The sequence below is a fragment of the Prionailurus bengalensis genome, chromosome A1 (genome assembly GCF_016509475.1).
Source record: "Prionailurus bengalensis isolate Pbe53 chromosome A1, Fcat_Pben_1.1_paternal_pri, whole genome shotgun sequence".
Classification (NCBI taxonomy): Eukaryota; Metazoa; Chordata; class Mammalia; order Carnivora; family Felidae; genus Prionailurus; species Prionailurus bengalensis.
Genome location: NC_057343.1, coordinates 13,967,229 through 13,992,327, shown reverse-complemented (window position 1 = coordinate 13,992,327; position 25,099 = coordinate 13,967,229). Strand labels below are relative to the sequence as shown.

The 25,099-nt window shown below is 34.8% G+C and overlaps 1 protein-coding gene across 10 annotated transcripts in view; it reads right to left on the bottom strand.

The window, feature by feature from the left end:
• NBEA (neurobeachin) overlaps positions 1 to 25,099 on the bottom strand; it is a 685,885-nt gene that overhangs the window by 573,961 nt on the left and 86,825 nt on the right. For all 10 annotated transcript variants that reach the window (XM_043576682.1, XM_043576704.1, XM_043576721.1 and 7 more), the window contains exons 5-8: positions 22,170 to 22,291; positions 19,971 to 20,097; positions 10,461 to 10,580; positions 7,394 to 7,540 (exon numbers count right to left, since the gene is read on the bottom strand). In XM_043576682.1, coding sequence (XP_043432617.1) covers positions 7,394 to 7,540; positions 10,461 to 10,580; positions 19,971 to 20,097; positions 22,170 to 22,291 — 516 coding nt within the window. The remainder of the gene's footprint in view (positions 1 to 7,393; positions 7,541 to 10,460; positions 10,581 to 19,970; positions 20,098 to 22,169; positions 22,292 to 25,099) is intronic.

The window sequence follows — 25,099 nt, the reverse complement described above, 5'->3', positions numbered from 1 at the left end:
AAGGTTGCAGTGACTGCGGCCAGGAGCAGCACCAGGCCCCTGGTGAGGGGGTGAGGGGGAAGGTGGACAGAACTGTTCAAGGCTTTCTGGGATCCACTCTCCAATTCCAGTACTGATCAAACTCTATAACATTTTAAATTACATTTTTGAAGGAAAACAGTCATCCTCAAGGGATGGATCTAATTTTGGGGAAAAAGAAAATCAACTTGAAGCCATGTTTGATGAATTAACAGGTGTCACAAAACCATCTTTTATTAAAAATATGGCATAGTTCGGGGCGCCTGGGTGGCGCAGTCGGTTAAGCGTCCGACTTCAGCCAGGTCACAATCTCGCGGTCCGTGAGTTCGAGCCCCGTGTCGGGCTCTGGGCTGATGGCTCGGAGCCTGGAGCCTGTTTCCGATTCTGTGTCTCCCTCTCTCTCTGCCCCTCCCCCGTTCATGCTCTGTCTCTCTCTGTCCCAAAAAAATAAATAAACGTTGAAAAAATATATATATAGCATAGTTCTAAGTAATGAGAACTATTTTTTGTGTCACTTAAAAACTGACCCTTTAAAAGTAATTCCAAAAGAATTGCAACTAATTTGAAAAATGTTATCATACTTTGAGTATGTTCATATCATCCAAAGATACTAAAATAAAAAATCATTTAAAGTATGACAATTTGAAAATAAAGCTTCACCATTTTGCAGAGAAAGTTTACATGCCCCTATTCATATGCATTTAAGTATATACTACTCAGAGGTATTTCTTTCCATAAAATTTTTACATACAAATATATTTAACATAAATAAATGTATAAAATAGTAAAAACAAATAATTATGAAACCAGAAAAAAATCAACTACATATAAACAGCTCTTCAAAAGGAAAAAATGATGGAAACTGAGTGATGGAATATTACAAAGGAAGAGATAAAGTCTTGGTATGCAATGCACTAGAATGATACACACAGAACTAAACTATACTTTCAATCATAAATTAATGCTTCTCTTTCAATTCTGAAAAAACACTACTGTCTTCATTAAGTGAAAGATGTTTTCTCTCATTTTAACTAATTTTAAATTGTGATAATCAAGATCACCCCTGACCTCCATACTGCTAAATCCAATTGCCATTTCTCAGTCCTGAATTTACTCAACCTGTCAGCATCATTTGACAATTATTCACCTCCTCTTCCTTTAAAATGTCCAGGACACCATACCCTCCTGCTTTTTCCTTACTCTCTTGCTCTCCTCCTAATTTTCCCTTGCTGGGTCCTTCTCATCTCCATAACCTGCAAACATTGGCTTTTCCAAGGACTCATTCCTCATTCATCTTTTATCTCTGAACTCACTTCATTGATTCCTAAATCCAGTCTCATAGCTTTAAATCCTGTATATACCCTACCAATGCCAAATTTCTATCTCCAATCTAGACTTCTCCCCCACAATTCAGGCATACATTTCTCCATTAGATGTCTAACTGGCATCTCAAACTTCCCATGTCCAAAACCAAATTCTTGACTTTACTCCCCCAAATTTAGTCTTTTCAAATCTACCCTAGCTCAGTAAATAAAAAGCCCATCAATTCAGTTGTTCAGGCTAATATACATTGGGTCACCTTTGAATCTTCTCTTGTACCTTTAATCCACATTCACAGGGACAGAAAATCCTACTGGCTTTACCTCCAAAATATATGTAAAAGCTGACCTCTTAGAGTATTATTTTAGGTATGCTTTATCAAAAATCCAACCAAGTTCCATTACTTCTATTGATATCAGCCTTATCTAAACTCTGAGTCACAGGGAAACACAATCACCGTGTTCTGTAATCTCTCAAATAAGATCCTACTAAGTGGCCTTTACACCTGCTTTCCCATGTGGCCTGAAAGCTCTTCCCCAAATATCCACCTGGCTGGCATCAACTTCACCTCCTTGAAGTTTTTAGTGAAATCCCCTTCATCACTCTATTAAAACCGTAGTCCAGAATTTTCTGTTTTTTACATGCTTTATTTTTCCCATAGCACTTACCGCCATCAAGCACACTATGTATTTTTATTTTGTTTTGTTTTCTGTCTCCTCCCATGATAATGTATATCCTCTTTACCTCCAATAAAGGCAGGGGGTTTTTTGTCTGTTTTGTTCACTGTCTTATCCCTAGCACCTAGAACGTCTAGAATAACAGTGCCAATAAATAATATTTAATAACAAATATTTTTAAAAAGAATGGATGACTCAGTGAATGCTTCTTATTCATATCTCATTCACCTTGTCTTCATTAGCTTGCATTAATTTATTTTTCCTTACTACTGAGTATATGTTGAATATATGTTATCTTTCATTAAATACTGAATACTTACATGTCAAGAAAAGTGACTGAATTTGTTAATTTCATTTTGGCTACTGAATTTCAGTCAATATTCTTAAATCCCACAGACACTTTGTAAAATATGAAAAGTTTACAATTATATCCCCTCCCAGAACCTTCCATTAGAGCTGTCATATATATTAAATGTATGTATATTATAAACCAAAAAAATTCAGTGTAATATTTTTTGCTTTAATCGGTGGTATATGCTTTAAAGAAAATAAAAGATATTTTATTTTATCCATACATTTATCATTCATTCATATTCTTCATTATTTCATTCTTAATGATCCAAGTTTTTTTCTTCAGTCTACAGAGTACATCTGGTACAAACAAATTGTCTTAATTTCCATCTATTTGACTTAAAGATTTTCACTAGATGAAGAATTCTGGGTTGACAGGTTCTGCTTCAGCTCTACGGTTTCCCCAATTGCTGAAGGAAAGTGTGCAGTTATGTCTAGCTTTTCTCTACTTGCTTTCAATAACTATTTTTTCCTTTTGTTTTACTATAATATGCCTACTCTGGTTCTCTTCGAATTTATTTTCCTTGGAGTTTACATAGTTCCTTTAATCTATAAATGTCCGTTGTTTTGTTTTGTTTTTAACCAAATTTACGAAGTTTTTTTTTTATAAATATTCCTTCAAATATTTTTTTTCCTGGCACTTTCTCTGCATATTAGACTTCAAAACCACCCCATGCATCTTATGGTTTTGTTCTTTCCCCCTTAATCTCTTCTTTCTTTTCTAATGGTTCTGTCAATCTATGTACAAGTTTATTTATTTCTCTACCATATCCATTCTGCGAATACTAAACCCATACAGTGGATTTTTAATTCCAGATATATTTTTCAATTCTAAAATTTCCACTTTTTGTGGATGATAATTCCCATTTTTCAGTTCATTACAAGCAATTTTGTTTAATTTCACTAGTTACAATAGCTCCTTAAAAGTCCTCATGTAATAATTCCATGATCCTGGGTTATCTCGGAGTTGGCATGTCCTGGACAATAAGTCACATTTTCCTGGCTTTTCATAGAATAAGTAATTTTGGCTTATATGATGGACATGGTGAAAATTATTCTACGGAGAGTATGTTGTTTTGAAAAGTATTGATGTTTTTGTTTTGTGGCGTCATTTCTTCTATCAATACTATTACAGACTGTCATACCTCCTATGTGTGGTGCCTCAGGTCTCAGCTCTGTTCTTGAAGACTTATTTACAGTCTATTATCAGTTTATCATGATCATCATGGCTTCAGGAATGGGCTAGAGATTTAGGGTGAGTTTTTTTAAATATAGAATTCAGATCCTTTTCTGGCTGTCTCTTTTCTTGAGCTGGCCATTAACCTCCATGTGGTACTGACTGGCCAAGTGCTTTTCACCTTATTTTCTGGCCAAAAAAGTTTTTCTATCAGAGTAAAAAATTGGCAACTCAGCCCGTGCTGGACCACTTGCTTCATGTTTTGACACCTCTCTAAATCTTGGCTCTTTAGAACCCTCACATAGTTGTTTTCTGTATTATGTGCAGAGTGTTAAGTGGTGATTGTGGGAATATCACTGCTAGGAACTTGCCTATCCAAACAGGTATCAGAAACCCTCCAAAGTGATCTTTAATTTTGGAGGCTGTTTTATACATTTTCTCTTATCAGTTATGCCTTTGTCATAATATAATAAACTGATAAAAATCAGTATTTTCTTGAATGGAGGACATAAGCAAAACTTAATATTGTAATATTTAGCAAGGGAGATGAATTGCTTGCCACAAGAGATTATATGATAGTGATAATTAGGAAATGTCCAATAACAACTGGAAAATATCAAAACTGTTGAAATGTTGTGTAAATTTATGTCAAAAAGTCACTGTACTGTATGTATGACTTCAGAATCTTGTACACACTGAATAACCCCGTCAAATGGAGCTGTATGATAAACTTAACTCACAGTAAATGTTTCTAGACTAGACAAAATTACAGTGAGAAATTCTGTTTTACAAATCCAAAACCTAATGGTTTATTTAGTTAAAAAAATTTTTTTAATGTTTATTTGTTTTTGAAGGAGAGAGAGAGAGTACATGCAGGGGAGGGGCAGAGAGTGAGGGAGACACAGAATCTGAAATAGGCTCCAAGCTCTGAGCTGTCAGCACAGAGTCTGACATGGGGCTTGAATTTACCATTTGCAAAATCATGACCTGAGCCAAAGGCAGACGCTTAACCAACTGAGCCACTCAGGCTCCCCTATTTATTTATGTTTAAAGTTTACTTATTTTTGAGAGGGAGAAAGGAAGGGACAGAGAGAGAGGAGAGAGAGAATCCCAATCAGGCTCTGCACTGTCAGTGCAGAGCCCAGTGAAGGGATTGAACTCACGAACCATGAGACCACAGTATGGCCTGAGCAAGTCAAGAAGTCAGACACATAAATGACTGAGCCATCCAGGCACCCCTGAACCTAACGATTTATTTAATTGACTAGTAATACCCTCCTTTATTAATCATTTACCTAAAATAACTAAGTGTAAAATATTCATAGACAAGCTATATTGCTCAAAACCAGACATTTCACAGAAAGAAAATTACCGAATACTCTAATGACCAAGAAGTCAAAATCACATGGGATAGGCTACATAGTAAATATAGTTTGAGGGCATTATTTTGGGGGGAATTAATTTATTTTATTTCAGGGCCCAGATGCTGACATGCTATCTACATTAAGCTCAGAATCACAGACAATATTGTCTGACCATTATACTTACAGGAAGCTCTATATAATGCACATCGATGAATATAAATACATTATTATATAACAATAATTTAAGCTTCATTTGTGATTTACACCAAATGTCAACTAATTATTATATCCTAAACACCTTAAAAACTCCACTGCAACTCTTTACCCCTTCACTCATAGGAAGTGACTTTGCCTCCTACTTTTTCCCAAGAAAATTGAGACTGCTATGTGAACCACTTCAGCTATTTTCCCCTGTGATAACACAATCTGATCTTCATTTGCATTCTTTCCCCTCTCCCTTCATTCTCTGAATTTCTAGGAAAAAATTTTCATTGTCAAAATTTTTACAGATGTTTGTCCTAATAGTGATTCTATTTTTAATATTTACAAATTGAGAAAATACATACATACCCATTGATTTACAGTCTACTTCCTTTAATATAAACAAGGGGCTCAGTGGGCTATATCCATAAACTGGGAACTTTCAAAACTTAATAAAATTATTATTATTTTTTTAAACGTTTATTTATTTTTGAGACACAGAGAGACAGAGCATGAACGGGGGAGGGTCAGAGAGAGAGGGAGACACAGAATCCAAAGAAGGCTCCAGGCTCCGAGCTGTCAGCACAGAGCCCGATGCGGGGATCGAACTCACGGACTGCGAGATCATGACCTGAGCCGAAGTTGGCCTCTTAACCAACTGAGCCACCCAGGCGCCCCGAATTATTTTTCATGTAACACCCAAAATTTAGAGGTATTTTCTTTTAAAAGTTCTGACTTTGATATAGGTACTCTATTGTCTATGTTAGGCTGCTAGGACTACATTCTTATATAACATGAGTACTTGTGTACAGAACATGGCAACACAGGATTACTACTCATTTTCACTTTTGTTATAAAAGAATGTGATGAGCAAAAGCTATATGACAAACAACTAAGTTCGCAAAGTGATTCAAGACAATGTTTGCTCCTTTCCAAAGGGGAGAATTACATAACTTGTTAATATTTAGTCCTTTTCCTTTTTCCTACCAAGAAGCTCCCATCAATTCTAAAATGTCATTATAGCAATCATATTGGGTTTAAAATTTGCATACCTGTGGTTTTTAAAATTTTCTACCTTTATTTATATATCATTGGTTTGATTCACCTAATACCATATTCTGGCAGTGCCTGAAGAAAGCCACATCAAATATTTTACAGACCAAGGGAAAGAAACAAAAGGAGGCAGGATGTATGTTAATCCAAAAATCTGAATTACAGAAACATTACCATGCAAAGCCAACACATGGCAGAACTAGGACCCAAAACCCAACAAAAGAACCAATGAAAGAAATAGTGCTGTTACAAGCACAAATTAACTTCAGAGACAGGAAAACAAATAAACTGATATGGACAAAAGACGGTAGCAAGAATTATCACCCTGACATAAAAATGACAGCTTCATTCTCATAATTTAGGATTATTTTAAAATCACTGGGAACAGAAATAGTTTAGTACCCCCTTTTCATAATACAATCTTCACACTGATTACTTAAACACTATGTTTAAAACAAACAGCTCTTCCATGCAAGACATGTACTTCTTCAGAATTATTAAAAATACTTTGACTTACAATGCATACTTTTCTCTCAGCTCCAAACAGTTTGGGATGTCACAGTTACTAATGTGATTTACATAAAACTCATATATTTCCCTAGCCAGGTGTACTGCATATTAAAAACTAATTAACGTATGTGAATGTGATATCTTGCCTAAATAAGTCTTCATTTTGGGAGTTAAAAAACAGGAAGAATGTGATAAACCATATTTAATAATGACTTTGCAAAATTCAGATACTTGCTACTGTACTGACCCTCCTCACCTACTATAAAGGACCAGCAAAAGTAAAAACTAAAACTGAGTAATTTCAGCCACGTGTAATAATTGACACCATTTTCCTTCTAAATCTTTGTTCTTTCCAAGTTACCTCTATTTTGAATATACCAGTCATTTGTTCATTTCATATTTCAAAATTTGAGATTTCAAATACCACATAAGCAACACGGTTTTATAAAATTTATTATTTCAGTTATGTCAACAAAAGCCATGGCTTCAACATAACAAAAAACATTCTTTAGAATTTTAAAAGTTCATGAGGAAAAAAATCCAAAAGAGAAAAAGCACCTTTGAAGCAAAATGAAACTTGTACTAACAACTAAATTCCAAAGAACAGAGATGACTTTTAAAGCATACTGAAGAAAGACTATCACAGTATATTATACTGTATCACATTTCACATAGAATTCACATAAAACTTTCCATAGAATGCATAAGATCGTTATTACTACCTTATATCCAGGTCCTAACTGATGAATTGCAAATATCTGCGCAGGGTTGAGTGCTTCACTGAATACATACACGGCACCAAGTTGACCACAAAACACCCTATTTGCATCAGCCGTTTCTGAAGATCCGAGAAAGCACTTGTCATAGCTCTATTTTTAAAAAGTCATAAAAAAAAATCAATGTATTATTTTGTAATGATAAAATATTTAAGGATGCCTGCCTTCGCTTTCATGTATACCTTCAAGTATAACAATAATAACAGAAAAAAGCATCACTTAAGACTTCGGGAATATTTACATAATAAAAGCCAGCTAAAGATTTTCCAAAAAAGTAAATCAGTTAAGTATTTCGTATCTATGGAAAAGTAAAACAAACAGTAACCATCTACTCAATAATCACTGAACCGCTTTGCAAATGTTATACTTAAATGTAAAAGGGCTTAAAATTCTACTTTGAAAAGTAAAACTAATTTTAAAACTCACATGCTTAACAACAGTCCATTTATAGAGAGAGATTCACCTGAATCAGAGAAGGACTACTCCAAATTTTAACCATAAACACGTAAGGCTTAATTTTAGAAACTACCTAATTTCTCCACCAGGGATATATATTCCTCTATTTCTCCACACAAAGCTAGGAGACAATGAAAATCCCTTCCCTCTCTTCCATAAGTAGGCATTATGCAGAACCAAATAAATAATTATCACCAAAGTCTGCTGGCTAAAGCAGATGGTACAGTGCTCTCCATCTGCAGAGTTCAAGACCTAAGAAGCCATATTTAAGACCCTTCCCATCTCTATTTCTCCAAATGTCACCTAATGCTAGGCCCCAGTTTCTTTTGCCCATTCTCAGTTATTCCACATCTTAGTGCTAATAAGCACAGCATTGCATATGTATGGAATCCCTTTGGTGCCTCAATAGAATAACAAAATATTTCTGAATGAATTATAAAGACAGAAACTCTTCATCAAATACCCAATCTGTAATTAAAACTATAGGAACTTAAGAGTTTACTGCACAATGTATGTGTATGTAAGTGTTACGGCCCAGGCTTCTCCATTTCTTGGTATACTATTGCAAATAATTCAAAAATCAAAATCCTTCCTTCCTTCTCTTCTTCCTTCCTTCCCTCTGTCTTTTTTTCTTTTTTCTTTTCTTTTCATTTCTTTCATTCTAAATATAACTAGATGTAGTGACAGCCAACAAGGTCATTGGGGTTACCTTCACTCTATAATAAAAAGTCTCCCCTCTGGAGGGCAGAGATAAAGTAGAATTTCATCTGTGCATTCTAATTCTGACAAAGTCATTCTCAAAAATTTACTGACTATGGCCCACCTTGAGTTTCTAGGGCAAAAAAGCAAACTTGTCCTATAAATGAACAGATAGTAAAGATTTTAAACTTTACCAGCCACATGTGGTTTCTGTCACATAATCTTTCTTGATTTTTTTGTTTGTATCTTAAAAAAAGAAAAACCTTTAAAAATTAAAAATAAAAAACAAGATTCTCAGCTCTTAGGTCATGTGAAAACAGTTCAAGGTTCAGATGTCTGTAAGGAGTACTCTTCCAACCCTTGACCCTGGGAAAATATGGACTACAGACACAGTACTATTTAAAATAATACAAGTGAGAACAAAAAGAGACCCCTGCCCTTAAGGAAATTAAAGTCTGCAGAGATGTAGACAACACTGAGAAGTGAATTTTGTTAGAGAAAGGCCAAGTTTTTATAAAACCAGGTATGCTGGAATGATTGTGTATTATTGGGTTTGAAGGTAAAACATCAGGCATTTGAAAACATCTTTTACTTTGGTTCTAACAGGCCGGGATAATGACAAAGGAAAGCCCAGAACAGAGCTTTTAAGGATTTAACTCAAGATATGCTCCCTCCAGAATACAATTGTATTACCTCCTTCACTGCTAACATGCTCGCTAAAACTCGTATTACCTGCTTGTTATTATCACAGTAAGTCATTCAATTGATCTCCTTGCTTCTGCCATTTTTTCCCTTTAGAATATTCTCAATACTGCAGACTGATGGACATTTTTAAAATATGAGCCTGGGGGCACCTGGGTGGCTCGGTCAGTTAAGCATCTGACTTCGGCTCAGGTCATGATCTCGCGGTCCCTGAGTTTGAGCCCCGCGTCGGGGGCTCAGAGCTGACAGCTCAGAGCCTGGAGCCTGTTTCAGATTCTGTGTCTCCCTCTCTCTGACCCTCCCCCATCCATGCTCTGTCTCTCTCTGTCTCAAAAATAAATAAACGTTAAAAAAAATTAAAAAAAAAATATGAGCCTGCATCATGCCACTTGTCTGCTGAAACCCTTCCTAAGATTTTTATGCTGGCTAAGATGGGAAAGCCCAGGTATTATGTTTGTGTATGACGCCTGCATGATTTCACCCTCTATGGTCTGTCTAAACCTTACCTCTCAACATTGTTCTGTCCATTCCTCCCTCTGTTCTAGGCAAACTGGCTGCTTATTTGTTCAATTAACTTTCCGTTCTGCCTCAAAGGCTCTGCACTCACTGCTTTCAGTGAATGGGATATTTCTCCGAAATATCCACATGACTTGCTCCCTAAACTCTTCTCACTAAGATCATCTCTGTACCATCTGGCTTCCCCCTTCCCTACACCTATACTCTCTATACCTATTCCCACTTAATATTTCTCCACAGCATTTATCACTATTTCTGTAGTAAATAATAGTGACTACACGTTATACTGATTCACTGTGTGTAAGGTCTTCCTTTCACATCCAAATAAGGTGTAAGACCTTTTTGTTTTTAATGCTTGAAATTCTAGAAAGAATAGAATATTGCATGGATGTTGTGACCTAATACTTAATAATTTATTTGAGCAATTTCCCTTTTTTCATCACTAATCATCCAGTTTAGCAACTTAATTATACTAAATTTAAGAACTAAAAATTCATTTAACTGAATAAAACTTTCAGAAGTACAACTATTAAGTTTCTACCAAACTATTATAAAATTCATGAATGTCATGAATAGTGATAGATCACACACTCAAATACATTAAAGCACAGATTAAAAAAACAAAAAACAAAAAACTTACATCATTTGTGTTAACATGCCAAGCCATATCACCATAGGATACCAGCTGTCCATTAACATAACACCGAATTTCACTGTTCCTCCATCGATTATAGATGTGGACAATGCTGATCATGTACCACTTAAATAAAAAAAAAAAAGATCTTGATATGTAATGTTTAGTTATTACCTAAAAAGCAATCATAACATTCACAACACACTTTAAGAATGCTTGAAAGAATACTAACAATTACGCATTACCAAGTTCCCCCTCATACTTCTCACTTTGCAGATGAAAGAAGTGACTCATAAAGAATAAATCTGTGGTGGAGACAGACCTAGAATACCTTGAACTGTGGAATTACACTCCTTCTACTATACCAAGATGCAAATATTATGGAAATACAATTATATTTGGTTTACTCATTTAATAACACTTGTATTGTACCATTTGTATTTGTATTGTTTCAAGTCTGACCAGAAAGACCATAGGTCCAGCTCTCCTGAAATTCATGGTGTAGTGAAAGAGACACAGATTAGACAAGTAAATAAATATAAAATGACAAATAATGATTACTGTGAAGGAAAAAAAAACCAGCATAAACTGAGAAAGATTAACCTTGATTCTATTTCGGATTGCATGGTCAGGAAAGATAAGTCAAAGGAACAACACTTTAACATTTACTTTTTTAAAATTTTTTTAAAAGTTTTATTTATTTATTTGTTTGTTTGGTTATTTTGAGAGAGAGAGAGAGAGAGAGAGAGAGAGAGAGAGAGAGAGAGAAAGCGAGCGTGCACGCAGGGCAGAGAGAGAAAGAATTCCAAGTGGGCTCTGTGCTAGCAGCACAGAGCGATGCAGGGCTTGAATTCATGAACTGTGAGATCATGACCTGAGCCCAAAGTCAAGAGTCAGACGCTTAACCAACTGAGCCACCCGGGCACCCCAACATTTTAACATTTATAATAAGATTAGGTGGTTTCAATTCCACAACTCAGATTTATTAGGTCCAAGAAAAATTATGTATCTTTTAACTTAATAATGTGTGAATATTCATTAAGAATCGAGGAATAACTTTGTATTAAGTTCTAAGTTTATAATTCCTAGGGCCAACCAAAAACATTTCAAGTATATATTTTGATATGGAATGATTTAAATTCTGCAATGATTTGTGGATCCAACCCTTACTCTCTTTGAAACTTAACAATTTAAGGCCAAGAATACAGAAATATAATTCTAAGATATAAAAAATGCAAATGATTTATAGACACTCGAACAAGTATGCCTTCAATGTTTAAGAAGAAAAAAATTAGACTTCGTTTCTCCCACAAAAACATAAAAATATATAATACAAACTTTGTTTCCCAGATTACTTAAAAGCACTACTCAATTATTTCATAATACTATATTTTGAAAAACATGAAGCTATAATAATTCCCAGCCACGAAAATATCAGCTATTTCAAGGTGTCTGAAGTATTTTGAACAAAATTCAATTTCATTCATTTCAAGTTAGAAAATAAAAATAGTGCACTAAACAACTCATGGAACACAATAACACAAAGAACACTGTTCCTCAATTATAAAAATAAAATGTTAGGTCAAACTAATCCCTTAACACATGTCTTTTTTAAAGTTGTTTCAATCTAGGTAATCTTTAACTATTGCAAAAGGAATCTTCTACTGGATCAGAAAGCAACATTTATGTTAGTCTTGATTAAAAGCAGAAGAAAATCTTTAAAGTCAGTCATTTAACCATTCATATTTCTAAATATTACAAAATTATCAAGAAGAAGCCATAAAAATTGAGCTTCATATAAATTTAAGAAAAATCTTATAGAAGTTTACATGCAAAAAAATTCAAATTTACTTGTATTACCCTCATTGAGTTTGAAAATTTTCCACCAGAATGCCATCTAGGTAACACAGGAAATATAACCTTTATTATTTTGGAGTAAAATTATTAAAATTTTAAATTTGTAACTATCAACAATAGTCAAATTATGGAAAGAGCCCAAATGTGTGCCATATATATATATATATATAATGGAATACTACTCAGCCATCAAAAAGAATGAAATCTTGCCATCTGCACAATGTGCATGGAACCAGAATATATTATGCTAAGTAAAATGAGTCAGTCAGAGAAAGACAAATACCATATGATTTTACCCATGTCTGGAATTTAAGAAACAAAACATATGAACATAGGGGAAGAGAAATAAAAATAAAATAAGATAAAAACAGAGAGGGAGGCAAACCATAAGACACTCTTAACTATAGAGAACAAACTAAGGGTTGCTGGAGGGGAGATGGGTAGAGGATGGGCTAAATGGGTGATAGGCATTAAGAAGGGTACTTGTGATAAGCTCTGGGTGTTATATAAGTGATAAATCACTTAATTTTATTCCTGAAACCAATTGACACTACATGTTAGCTAACTTGAATTTAAATAAAAACTTGAAATTAAAAAAAAAGAAATTTTAACTTTCTAAATAGAATGCATATAAACAAATGTCTATAAATAGAAAAGGATTTCCTGCTCTCCAAAGACAAGTTTAAGATAAATAATATTAGACATATTACTATAGTTACTTACTTGATATAGGAAAGAACTTATTTAACAAATATTTATTGAGTTCTTTCTCCTATGTACCAAATAACTTAGGGTGCTTGGCTGTGCAGTATGAATTTTACATTCATATAGATATAAAAACTGAGTTCCCAAGTTACAAGCTCTATGACTTCTGGCAAATCATTTAGCTATTTCCATCTCTAAAAAAGGGGGAATAATAATGCCTTTTTGTGGAGTGAACATTATAGATAAGAGACAATATATGAGAATTATGAAGAACAGTTCCTAATACATATTTGGCAGCCATAAAGAAGACAGCATTAACTAATACCTATTTTTTATCCACAATTTCCTTCTGATGAGATTTTTTTTCCCCTAAAATTGACATTTACTCCTCAGAGTCACTCATTCATTCAAAAAATTTACTGATAGTCAGGGTATCTGGTGGCTCAGACGGTTAAGCGTCTGACTTCAGCTCAGGTCATGATCTCATGGTTCATGAGTTTGAGCCCCACATCGGGCTCTGTGTTGACAGCTCGGAGCCTGGAGCCTGCTTTGGAGTCTGTGTCTCCCTCTCTTTCTGTTCCTCCCCCCACTCAGGCTCTCTCTCTCTCTCTCTCTCAAAAATAAATAAGCATTTTTAAAAAATTTACTGATAGTCTATTTCATGCCCAGTACCCTCCAGACTGTGGGCAATGATAACATATACACCCTTAAGGAGAGTTCACCAGGAAAGCAAACATGAAAGCAATTATAAAACCATGGAAACTGTCTAAAACACAGATATGAGAGCAAAAGAAGTAATGACTAACTGAGCGCAGAAGGAAAAGAAAAGACAAAACGAGAAGGAAGGCTAACCGAGAAGAAGTCACTAAAAGAGTAAAATGAAACTTAAGACTAAGGTTGAAGGATGAATACAAATTGCTGAGTAAACAGGGGGAAAAGAGGAATCTTAATACTTTACATACAGCACAGAGGCCTGACAAAACTTTTCTCGGTGTTTAGATTTAGACACAATAACAAAGATCAGTTTATAAGAGACTTTAGGACGCCTTTGGTAATCTTTGTTTTTTGATAATGTCTTATCACTAAGGAATTTTGAGCAGGAAAATGGAATGATCATCTTCATAGTTTAGGAAAATAACTGGTGGGGCGCCTGGGTGGCTCGGTCGGTTAAGCGTCCGACTTCGGCTCAGGTCATGATCTCGCGGTCTGTGAGTTCGAGCCCCGCGTCGGGCTCTGTGCTGACAGCTCAGAGCCTGGAGCCTGTTTCAGATTCTGTGTCTCCCTCTCTCTGACCCTCCCCCATTCATGCTCTGTCTCTCTCTGTCTCAAAAATAAATAAACGTTTAAAAAAATTAAAAAAAAAAAAAAAAAAAAAGAAAATAACTGGCAGTACTGAGTAAGTGGGACAGTTAGGCAAATGTGTTAAAGATAAACCTGAAAACTACTGCAAAGGTTGAGGTAAGAAAACTATAAAAGTCTAAATTAAGACAAGGACATTAGTAATTTAAAAGAAGGGAGATAGGGACTAATTAACAAAACTCATTGAAAGTGCTGATACAGAAAAGAGAAGTCTAAAGATGGCTTCTAATTTTTCACTTAAATTGGTAGTGGTACCATTAACTTAAGATAATTAATACAGTTAGCCAGTTAATTAGCCAGATAATAAGATGTGGAGTTACAATCAAAGAGTTTGCTTTTGGTCATAACACTGATATTTGACAAAGCTGATGGATGAATAAATGAATGCACAGTTGAATGAACGAACTAATCTCAGTGAAGGTCAGAGCAGATATAGGAAAATTAACTTTAATGTTCTCTTTCCATGGTACATCAATATGTACATATAACAGACAAGTGTCTTTTCCATTCAAAAGAGACCAATGTTTGACTTGATATTTTTTTTATTTCTGATTTATATTTTAAAAGAAATGGGAGGAAAATTGCAACCTGTGCATGCATACTGATATTTTGTACATCCACTGAGGTCTGCAATTAGTTAAGACTCAAAACTAGATCTAGAAAAAAATACCAAACAAATGAAAAAAAAAACTGTAATAAGAATTCATAGGAAAATATACCATGATATTTATACAAATACCAATAGTAGCTAACACATATTGAGCACTTACTACATCTTAGGTAATATGCTAATAATTTACTGTGGGCTAAAACGTTACGGAATTTTCACAAGGTCAAACATTTGGTGAGTGGTACAGCTAAGAAAGCAAAAGTTTTAATATAAAGATTTCTTTTAGAAAGGCCAGTTAAACACCTTATCAAAGGATTACAATTTAGCTAGGTCATCTCCTGGAAAAATAAGAAAGAAAAAAAAGAGAGAGAATGCATTTATCCTGAATAATGAAACAGTAAAACAAAGTATTTATGGTTTTCAAGGTTTATGAGCATCTATGGTTTTTTTAAAACATCTATCACTCCCTGGCCCTGTTCCTACCAAGACTCCTTAGAATCAACATATATAGAGCTATTACAAATGGGAATGTATTTCTCATAAGGAAATAGTGTGAAGAGAGAGAGAGAGAGAGAGAGAGAGAGAGAGAGAGAGAACAAATGGGTTAAATTGCTTTTTATTGGTTAATGACAATTTTATTTAGTTCTTAGCTTCACCCTAATTTTCCTTATTTATACTCTTCAAATCACTGTTATCTAAACTTGTCAGATGAAAAACATCACCTAGAGCATTTGTTAAAAATATATTCCTAACATGGAAATTATAATTCCAAGAATCTGTATTTATAACAAGTTCCCACTGAAATTCAAAACAGTTTGGCACATTTGGCAAACTCCCCTGGGTGGCATCCCAAATCTAATAAATCAGAATTTCTGGAGGAGAGACAATTAAATTTGTATGAAAATAACTGGGATTTGGATCAAGAAATCAAGAACCTCCATTCTAATGTATGAATTTATTTAGAATCCCTGCTTTTCTTTTTTTCAACGTTTATTTTTTGGGGACAGAGAGAGACAGAGCATGAACGGGGGAGGGGCAGAGAGAGAGGGAGACACAGAATCGGAAACAGGCTCCAGGCTCTCAGCCATCAGCCCAGAGCCTGACGCGGGGCTCGAACTCACGGACCACGAGATCGTGACCTGGCTGAAGTCGGACGCTCAACCGACTGTGCCACCCAGGCGCCCCCTAGAATCCCTGCTTTTTAAGCTATTTTCCAGGTATATATTAATGAATGATTGATACACTGATATTCTTTCTTTTACATAAATTCTTTTTAAGTTTATTTATTTTGAGATAGAGAGAAAGCATGGGGGCGGGGGGGAGGCAGAGGGAGAGAGAGAGTAAATCCCAAGCAGGCTCCTCACTGTCCGTGCAAAGCCCTAGGTGGGGCTTGAACTCACAAACTGTGAAATCATGATCTGAGCTGAAATCAAGAGTCAGACACTTGACCGAATGAGCCACCCAAGTGCCCCACGCTGATATTCTTTAAGAGAAACAGTTTTACTATTGCTTCAACATAAAGCAAATATTTTTATTGGACTCAGGTAAAATTTTAAATATATATTTGAAAACCCCATCCTAAATAATATTTTCTTCAATATGTGGCAAAACATACACGGGATCATAAGCAAACAAGAAAACAAACAGAAAGAAGAGGAAATGACATTCCCTCTGCCATATGTGGGCTCATCAATCTCTGTTACAGTTGCTCCTGTGGATAAATATTCCTTTGGATAAAAAGTAAAGTGTGCTCTTAAAGAAGGTGGACAATCTCACTGCCAGGTATCCAAAAAAGGCCCTTGAACCTATAAGGGATAACTGGCCTTAAACACGTGGAAATAGGAACTCCTATCCTTCTGTGTTAAATTCTGGACTTTCAAATGACTAGATACTCTAACACAAAGATAGAGTCCAATAAATAGCCAAGAACATCCCTCTAGAAAAAAAAACCCAGGTGATAGAGAATTATATCTTATAAATCTAATTATATAACATAATTGCACATTTTTTATTTTTTATCTTTAGATATTAGAGAAGACTTTTTAAATTAATGTATTTATTTTGAGAGACAGAGAGAGAGAGAGAGAGAGAGAGAGAGAGAGAAAGAGAGAGAGAGCACGAGCTGGGGAGAAGCAGAGAGACAGGGAGAGAGAGGATCCCAAGCATACTCCAAACACTGTGAGCACAGAGCCCAATGTAGGGCTCAAACCCACGAACCACGAGATCATGACCTGAGCCAAAGTTGGATGCTCAACTGACTGAGCCACCAAGGCGCCCCTACAGCACACTTTTAAAAACACGTATCAGGGCACCCGGGTGGCTCTCTGTCTCTCTCTTTCTCTCTCTCTCTCTTGCTCTCTCTCTCAAAAATAAACATTAAAAAAATTTAAAAAAATTCCAAACACATATCAACCTGGCCTCTGAATATCTATATTCAGAGGTATATTTCAAGGGCCAAAACATTAACCACAGAGTAATATCTCCCTTCTTGAAGCCAGCATTTTTGAAGAGCAGAAATTAGTGTAACCTTGAATCTCAGGAAACAAGATTCAGGACTACTAGGATCAGCTTAAACTCCCTCAAGAAAAGTCTCTCTGTATTACCAAATCTGGAGGTTTAACACTTGACCTTTTAAAAGAGCTAATTATGTATAAATCCATAGTGCATGACATGTACATGTATACAAACTACTGTGAAGTCTGAATGTCCAGTCTAAAAACTTGTTCTGTATCTAAACCAAATACAGTTAGAGGGAAGAAGAACAAGAAAAGGAGGAGGAGGAAAAAAGGGAAGAAGAAGGGGAAAGACAGGGGAAGATGAAAGGATGAGCAAAAGAGGGGGAGGAGGTAAAGGAGGACCGAGAGAATTTGGGGGAGAGGAAAAGGGAAGAGGAAGAATAAGACAGAACTGCTATTAAAGAAAAATTTCTGCAAATGTTCTTCAAACATAATTCCTCAGAACTATAATTAAAGTAACAGAAAGCTCATATAAGTTTGCCTTTGAATAATTTGAATAATATAACTTAAATTGTTTAATATTGTTTTCATAAATGTGCTAAAAATTGAAAAGACACTGCATTATTCCTATATAACATATAGCAAATTTATACATTACATAGATTATTATACAAAATGACATAGCATACAAAATTATATATGCTATACACCAAAATTTTTGGATCAGTATAAACATACAAGAATGTGTCTGTGGTTGTAATTTTAAGTAACTGTATCTTCCAGTAAACCTGTGCAAAACCCTTTGTCAAAGGTGCAAAATCTTGCTTAATGCTCATGGATAAAGCTCTAGTTCTCTACAATTCCAAAAATTAACTTAGTTTTGCAGGGTGTAATACTGTGCTGAAAGAACAACAAGAAAAGCTGGTAAGCTTTTGATTTTAAATACATATCACATAGTAAGTAACAACCTAAATGACTTGATCTTTGTTGCCGTGACTGTCTTTCCTCTTCCAGCCACGTGGAAAAGGTCTTTGGCATACTGCCCTACAAAGAAGCACTGACCACGAGGCCTACGCCTTCATCTCATTTTATCAATAGTAATACCTCCTTTATTTTTACACCACTAGAAAATCAACTGCTCAACAGAAATTAGCTGTCCAGATAAATATAACCTACTCCTTCAGGAAACTCTTTTGGTTATTAAAGCATTATTTTATTTGTTCATCCAACATATATTATTGTCAGTTCAAAACTCTGTGGCAGGTAAATAAGGGAATATACAGATCAATCAAATACACAGCTTGATCTCAACAGTTACTAAATTATGCACTTATAAATGAGTAATAAAGGTTCAAAACAAATAATTGTTATAAAAAATACTGAAATAGTATGCTATGAGAGAGATTATATCTGAGAGCAAGGCAAATCAAGGAAAGAGTCCATGGAAATCATGTTACGTAGAATGGAACCTAACGATAATGTGAGATTTGAAGACCTACAGCCACAAGTGAGGAGACATGTAAATGTTTTCATGCCAGAGATTGAACAATTGAAAAGGAAAAAAGTGAAACACACATGCTAGCTCCGTTTTGACACAATAAAGGGTATAAAAAAAAAGAGCTGAAAATAAAACCCAAATCATGAGGGACTAGACTAAAAATGTTAATGGAATAAATTAGTTGTTAGTAAGAAGCAAATGATCGGTTTGAGCAATGCAATAATATGACCAAGAATATAAATCAGATATTAGCGTGTGAAATCATCTGGGAGAGGAGAAGACAAAGGATCCAAAATAAAGAGAGAACAGTATGAAGAATTCAAGCAGCAGGTAAGGATTTTTTTTTTTTTTTTAAGAAAGATACATTACAGAGATACAAAGTAAAGGACTGGAAAATTGAACTGGTAAAGATCAAAAAGGGGATGAAAAACAAAAGTGACTCAAGTCCCCACTATCAGGAAGATGGCAGTTTCTTAATCTAAACAAGGGATTTAGAACATAATGGATATAGGACTGGAGATGCAAATTCGGTGTTAACATATTCTGAAGTTGAGAGGCCAAACAGACATTCCCATGGCAGTATCGTTTGGTAGAGGAGAATATAAGAAAAGAGCTTGGAGATAAGAATAAGAGTGGAAAGCTCTCATAAAACTGAATAAAAATTCCCGGAAAATATAAGCTCCACAAAAGCAGGAATGTGGTCTGTTTTGTTCACTGTCACATCTCTAGTGCCTACAACAGTGTCTGGAACTCAGGAAATATTCAGTAAGTATTTACTTTAAGAATGACATAGAATAAATCACAATGAGCTAGCAAGTGAGACACACACTGCAAGAGGTCAAGAGCCTCTTTTTATGTGAAAAGTTAGAAAAGTAAAAAGAAAATGCAGACAAGGGGAAGAGAAAAAATAAGCACCATGAGTCATTAGAAAATCAGTAAGAGAATATTACAGAAGTCATAACAAGTGAATTTGAAGACAGTGGGAATTGTAAATTGTGTGTTCCTCAATAGAAATATTTACTTATACCTACCTTACGTGGTTGAAAATCGTATTTCACACAGTGCTGAAAACCTTTTCCTTTAGACTTCAGTGATGTAACTATTAGACAGTTGCCAACGAAGTGAGCAGAGTAACCAACTCCTTTGCTAGTACGAAAACTGTAAAGAAAATAGAATTGTTTAATATTCTCTGATACAAAGAACCATATATCTAAAAAGCATTATAAAAATAATATAAAACATTACTTTAAAATAAAACTCATTTCGGGGCGCCTGGGTGGCGCAGTCGGTTAAGCGTCCGACTTCAGCCAGGTCACGATCTCGCGGTCCGTGAGTTCGAGCCCCGCGTCGGGCTCTGGGCTGATGGCTCAGAGCCTGGAGCCTGTTTCCGATTCTGTGTCTCCCTCTCTCTCTGCCCCTCCCCCGTTCATGCTCTGTCTCTCTCTGTCCCAAAAATAAATAAACGTTGAAAAAAAAAATTTTTAAATAAAACTCATTTCAGGGCACCTGGCCCCAAATATAGAATAAACACTCATTTCGTGGCTCAGTCACGCATCCAACTCTTGGTTTCAGCTCTGAGTCATGGTCTCACAGTTTCGTGAGTTAGAGCACCACCTCAGGCTCTGGGCTGACATCACCTAGTCTGCTTGGGATTCTGTCTCTTCTCTCTCTGCCCCTCCCCTGCTCATGCTGTCTATCTCTCAAAAATAAACAAACTTTTTAAAACTCTGCATATAAAATAAAAACTCATTTTCCTATAGAGTCAGAAGGGGTATTACATGTACCAAATAAAGACTAAAACCTTTTAGATTTAGAACTAAAAGAAGTAATTTAAATTGAGAAAATAGAAAACTACAAAACCTGTTGATATTTCAATGTAAAATATCACAAATACACAAAAACAAACTAATATAAAATCTTACCAAGTAGATCTCATTTACCATCAAGGACCACCAAAATTAGCAAATACAGAAACCATTTACAAAGCTACTGTTTCAAAAACAACTTGCTCTCTGATTCTATTATATCTTTCAAAATAGCTTACAACTTAAAATTAAAAAAAAAAAAAAGAGCCAAGTCTGATAAATGATGTAGGTAACTAAACACAGGAATACATTTTTAGTCAAAAGAAGAAAAAAGATGTATCTATGAAATAGTTACCTTCTTCTAAGGGGGCACACCTCCTAGCTGTAAACTGTACTCCTAGCACAAAGTGTAAATGCTCTCCAAAATGATGGTCTTATTGAAATAAATGTATGATCTGCCAAATGACCATTCTGAAGTTCAACCCATTTATGTTTGGAGGTTCAGATTTTTGTTTAAAACTCTCTCATTACTACCCATATGTAATCTTTTGTAACAGAGCTGATAAGCTATTAATAGCTCACATTTTTCTATACTCATATTTCTGAACCAATGTACAAAAGCACTTAATTATTCTCATTAACCTGATAGGTACTGTTATCATCCTCAATTTATTAAAGTTGAAAACACCAAAGCACAGGATCAATAAGTAAGTAGTGAAGATTAAGGCCTCAGACAGTCTTATTTCAGAGCACTGCAAATGTTAAATGAGGTAACACTTACATGTAAACACTTACAATGCCTAGTATATACTAAGGCAATCAATGAAAGCTTGATCTTCTCACTACTGTGCATTATTGGCAAACTAAAATTTCCAAGCTATCAGTCCTTACAGGTCAACCTACTGTTGGGTTCATCAACCCATTCTGTTAGTTATCTATCAAATAATTAATTTTATTATTTGATTGTATTTTCTTACATCATAGTTATTATTAACATTTTAAAGCATACCTTAATTATGCTCATAGAACAAGGACAGTAAAAAGGCAAAGTAAATAAAATCTGGAAGTACTCTCTTTTTTTTCCTCCCCCTTATCAGGGATTAGCATGTACACTAACAACCTCCCACAACTAATCGATATTGACTGATGTGTAGTGGACAGAGAAGGTTTGTAACCCTTAACTTTTAAACTGTAATTGGAAAAAAAGTAGTGAAGCAGGTTGCCTAGAATCAACAGCAAGAAATACATAAATAAAATAAATTTATGTAATTGTATCTTTATAGTTTTAACATATACAAATATAAACACACACACACACACACACACACACACATCTTCTACTTAATATGTTGCCTTGGTACTCTTACGTATTTATAAAACTGAAATACTTAAGACAAAAGTACTAAAATTAAATATATTACTTACCAATAAAGATAAGGTTTATCCTTATCGACATTAATGTTATTTAATGGATCCATACGAAACCACGTATTTAGGGTGAAGCCATTCTGATAAGGCCACTTTGCAATAGGAGGCAATGCGATTGCCTACAAGGCAATGGAAAAAGATACAAAAGTATCAGTTAAATAAAATGTGACAGTAACTAATTTCAAATATAACCTTTACAGATCAAAAAACAATGAAGGTATAAACATCAGAAAATCACGGACTTATCCCCTGCCAATGGCCTTAGCAACTTCTGTATCACCAGTTTCATCATTCAGTCTACCAGACCCTAAATTAGAACTTAAAGACTGCATTAAACTAAGAGATACAGGGAAGAATTTGAGCCAAGCTGCTCTTCAAGTTTCTAGACCCATTCTTTCACCAGAAAAAAGACAGGTGGTCCAAGAGATCATTTGTTATTATCTCCATGGTAGCATGAAAGAGCCCTAAATCACATATAGTTGCAAACACTAGTGAACCAAAATACAATGGAAAAAAAAAATCTCACAAGAGAAAACTCTAACCTTGAGTGATAATGAAATAATAATAGTCTTTAGTCTTGCTACCACTCATACCAAACACACACGTGAGAGACTCTAGAATAGCATTTTCCTGAATTTCATTGTGGACTTCCAATAATTACATGGATAAATAAGGATCTCTATTATGGGCAATCTCTTCAACAAGACAGTTAGCTATACTGATAGACATTCTATTAATTAAATTTAGTATATAACATCTAGAATAAATGCTTTAGGGACCTGCAATCTCTCATTTCTAGCCCCTACTACTATACTAACCAAAGCCTTCTATAAGTGCACATTGCATCACTAGCCTTTTTCTACTCTTTTGAACTAACTAATGCATACACCCTCCCTTAATCAATGCACAAAAGCTAACTTTGTATAGTACTGCCTTTGTGCAACCAGGCACATTTACTTCCAAAGCATTTGTGCCTGATCGTAACACTTATTTCCTTCTAGTCCCATTGTGTTAATGGCATGTCTTTGGGGATACCTTTGTGATTATGGAGTCAAACAGTCTTTACTCTTCCTCCCTATTTCCTTCTACAACATTCTGGCGCCCACAATTGGATGTCCCTCACTGTGCCAAAATCTATATCCCTCACTGTCCCCTAGTCTAACAGACTCCAAAATCTGCATTCCTATTTTTTGTGATTTGCAAAAGAAATAATTCTGATGTGTAGATGGAATGCTTTCAGTAAACTCAGCCAATAGAAAAATTCACTATTCCTAAATTAAGCAGATTCATGAAACATCATAATCATGAAAGACAAATCTAAATAAGTATATCCATAAAGGTCACAGAGCATATAAAATGTCATCTTACATTTGTCATTCACCTTTATGTGAATCACTGTGTACAATTCCATTCCAAATTGCTCATGTGAAGGCAGCATAGCTCATAGAAAGGCACCTCCACAGTATAAAATGTACTTTAGAAGGCCTAGTACATATGGTTATTTTAGAGGGAAAGTAAGCAGTGTCATTATTTTAGCGATCCAAAGACTGGTCCAGACAGTCAACAGTGGTCCAGACAGCATGTACTCTCTAGTTACTATCACGCTCATCCAGAAGTAAATGACCAAAAACACTATAATGGTAATAAGGATTTTAAAATCAGCTCCTATCTGAATTTTTCAGCAGTTCGATAGCAGAGGTAACATACCTGGAAATAAGCCAATCTGTTGTTAAAAAACAAAAAAACAAAAAACACTGCACTTAAAAGTCAGGAAAATTTTAGTTCAAGCTATGACTCTGCTTTTGACCCTGAACAATGTTACACTGTTGAGGCTGTTTCCTCAACAAATGTAACAACAATAATGTCATTTATCTTATATATAGCTTGTATGACTCAAATAAAAAACAGTTCCTTCTTTGCTTCCTCTCCTACAAAGAATATAGTCTTAACTGAAACTACTCTTTATGAAAATGAGTGATGCAAGGAAAACCAAGAAAGAGTAACTGATAAGTGTTAAGTCCATCAACATCTCCTGAATGTGAACAAGTCAAACATACACTACTAACAGCATATAAGCAAAATCCTTTGGGTGTGTGTGCATGTATGTGTGTTTACATACAGATAGAAAATATTCATAGATTTCAGGTAAATGGTCAACTGGCTAAAAACACAATGAGGTGCAACCTTACTGAGGCAATTCAGATAATTTATTAAAACAAAGTTTTAACACTGTTTAGCTGTAAATAAGACAGCAATTGCTCATATTTCTCTTACCCCTTAAAGTGAGATCTACTAGATGTCAGATCACTAACAATTTTGTAAAATGTATTAAAATAGATCTACATATGTAAACAGAATTATTACATCTATGAAAACTGGTACTTTCTTGCAGACAGTGACAGTTTTTCTCTGTCACATACCACAATGTACGTTTGATATGTGTTCTACCCTAACAATCTGATATGTAAAATTATTAGTTTCATCTGGAAAAAGATTTTTAACTTTCCTATTTTTGTTTCTCAATTTTTATTTTTCCTATTTTTGTTTCACAATTGTGTTAAGATTGGAAATTGTAACTCTAAAAAAAGGTTAGTAACGAAATATTAAGAGAAAATATGAAATTACAGTAATGGCTGATGAAATGGAAGACTACAAAGATGCTTATAATAAAAACCAAGGAGCAAAAAATATTTACATGATGTTTTTTAACTTATATAGTCCTTAAATGACATATTATTTCATTACAGTCTCATAGTAACACTATTCCATGATAAAGTACTAGTGTTTCACATGAAAGTAAGCCAAGAAATATTAAGGGACCAGTCCTCTACAGTAATGAAGTAGAGGATCCGGAAATCAAAACCAGTTCTTCTAGTCAAAACTTATACATATTCTCTACAAGCCTACAATGTAGATAAGAACAATGA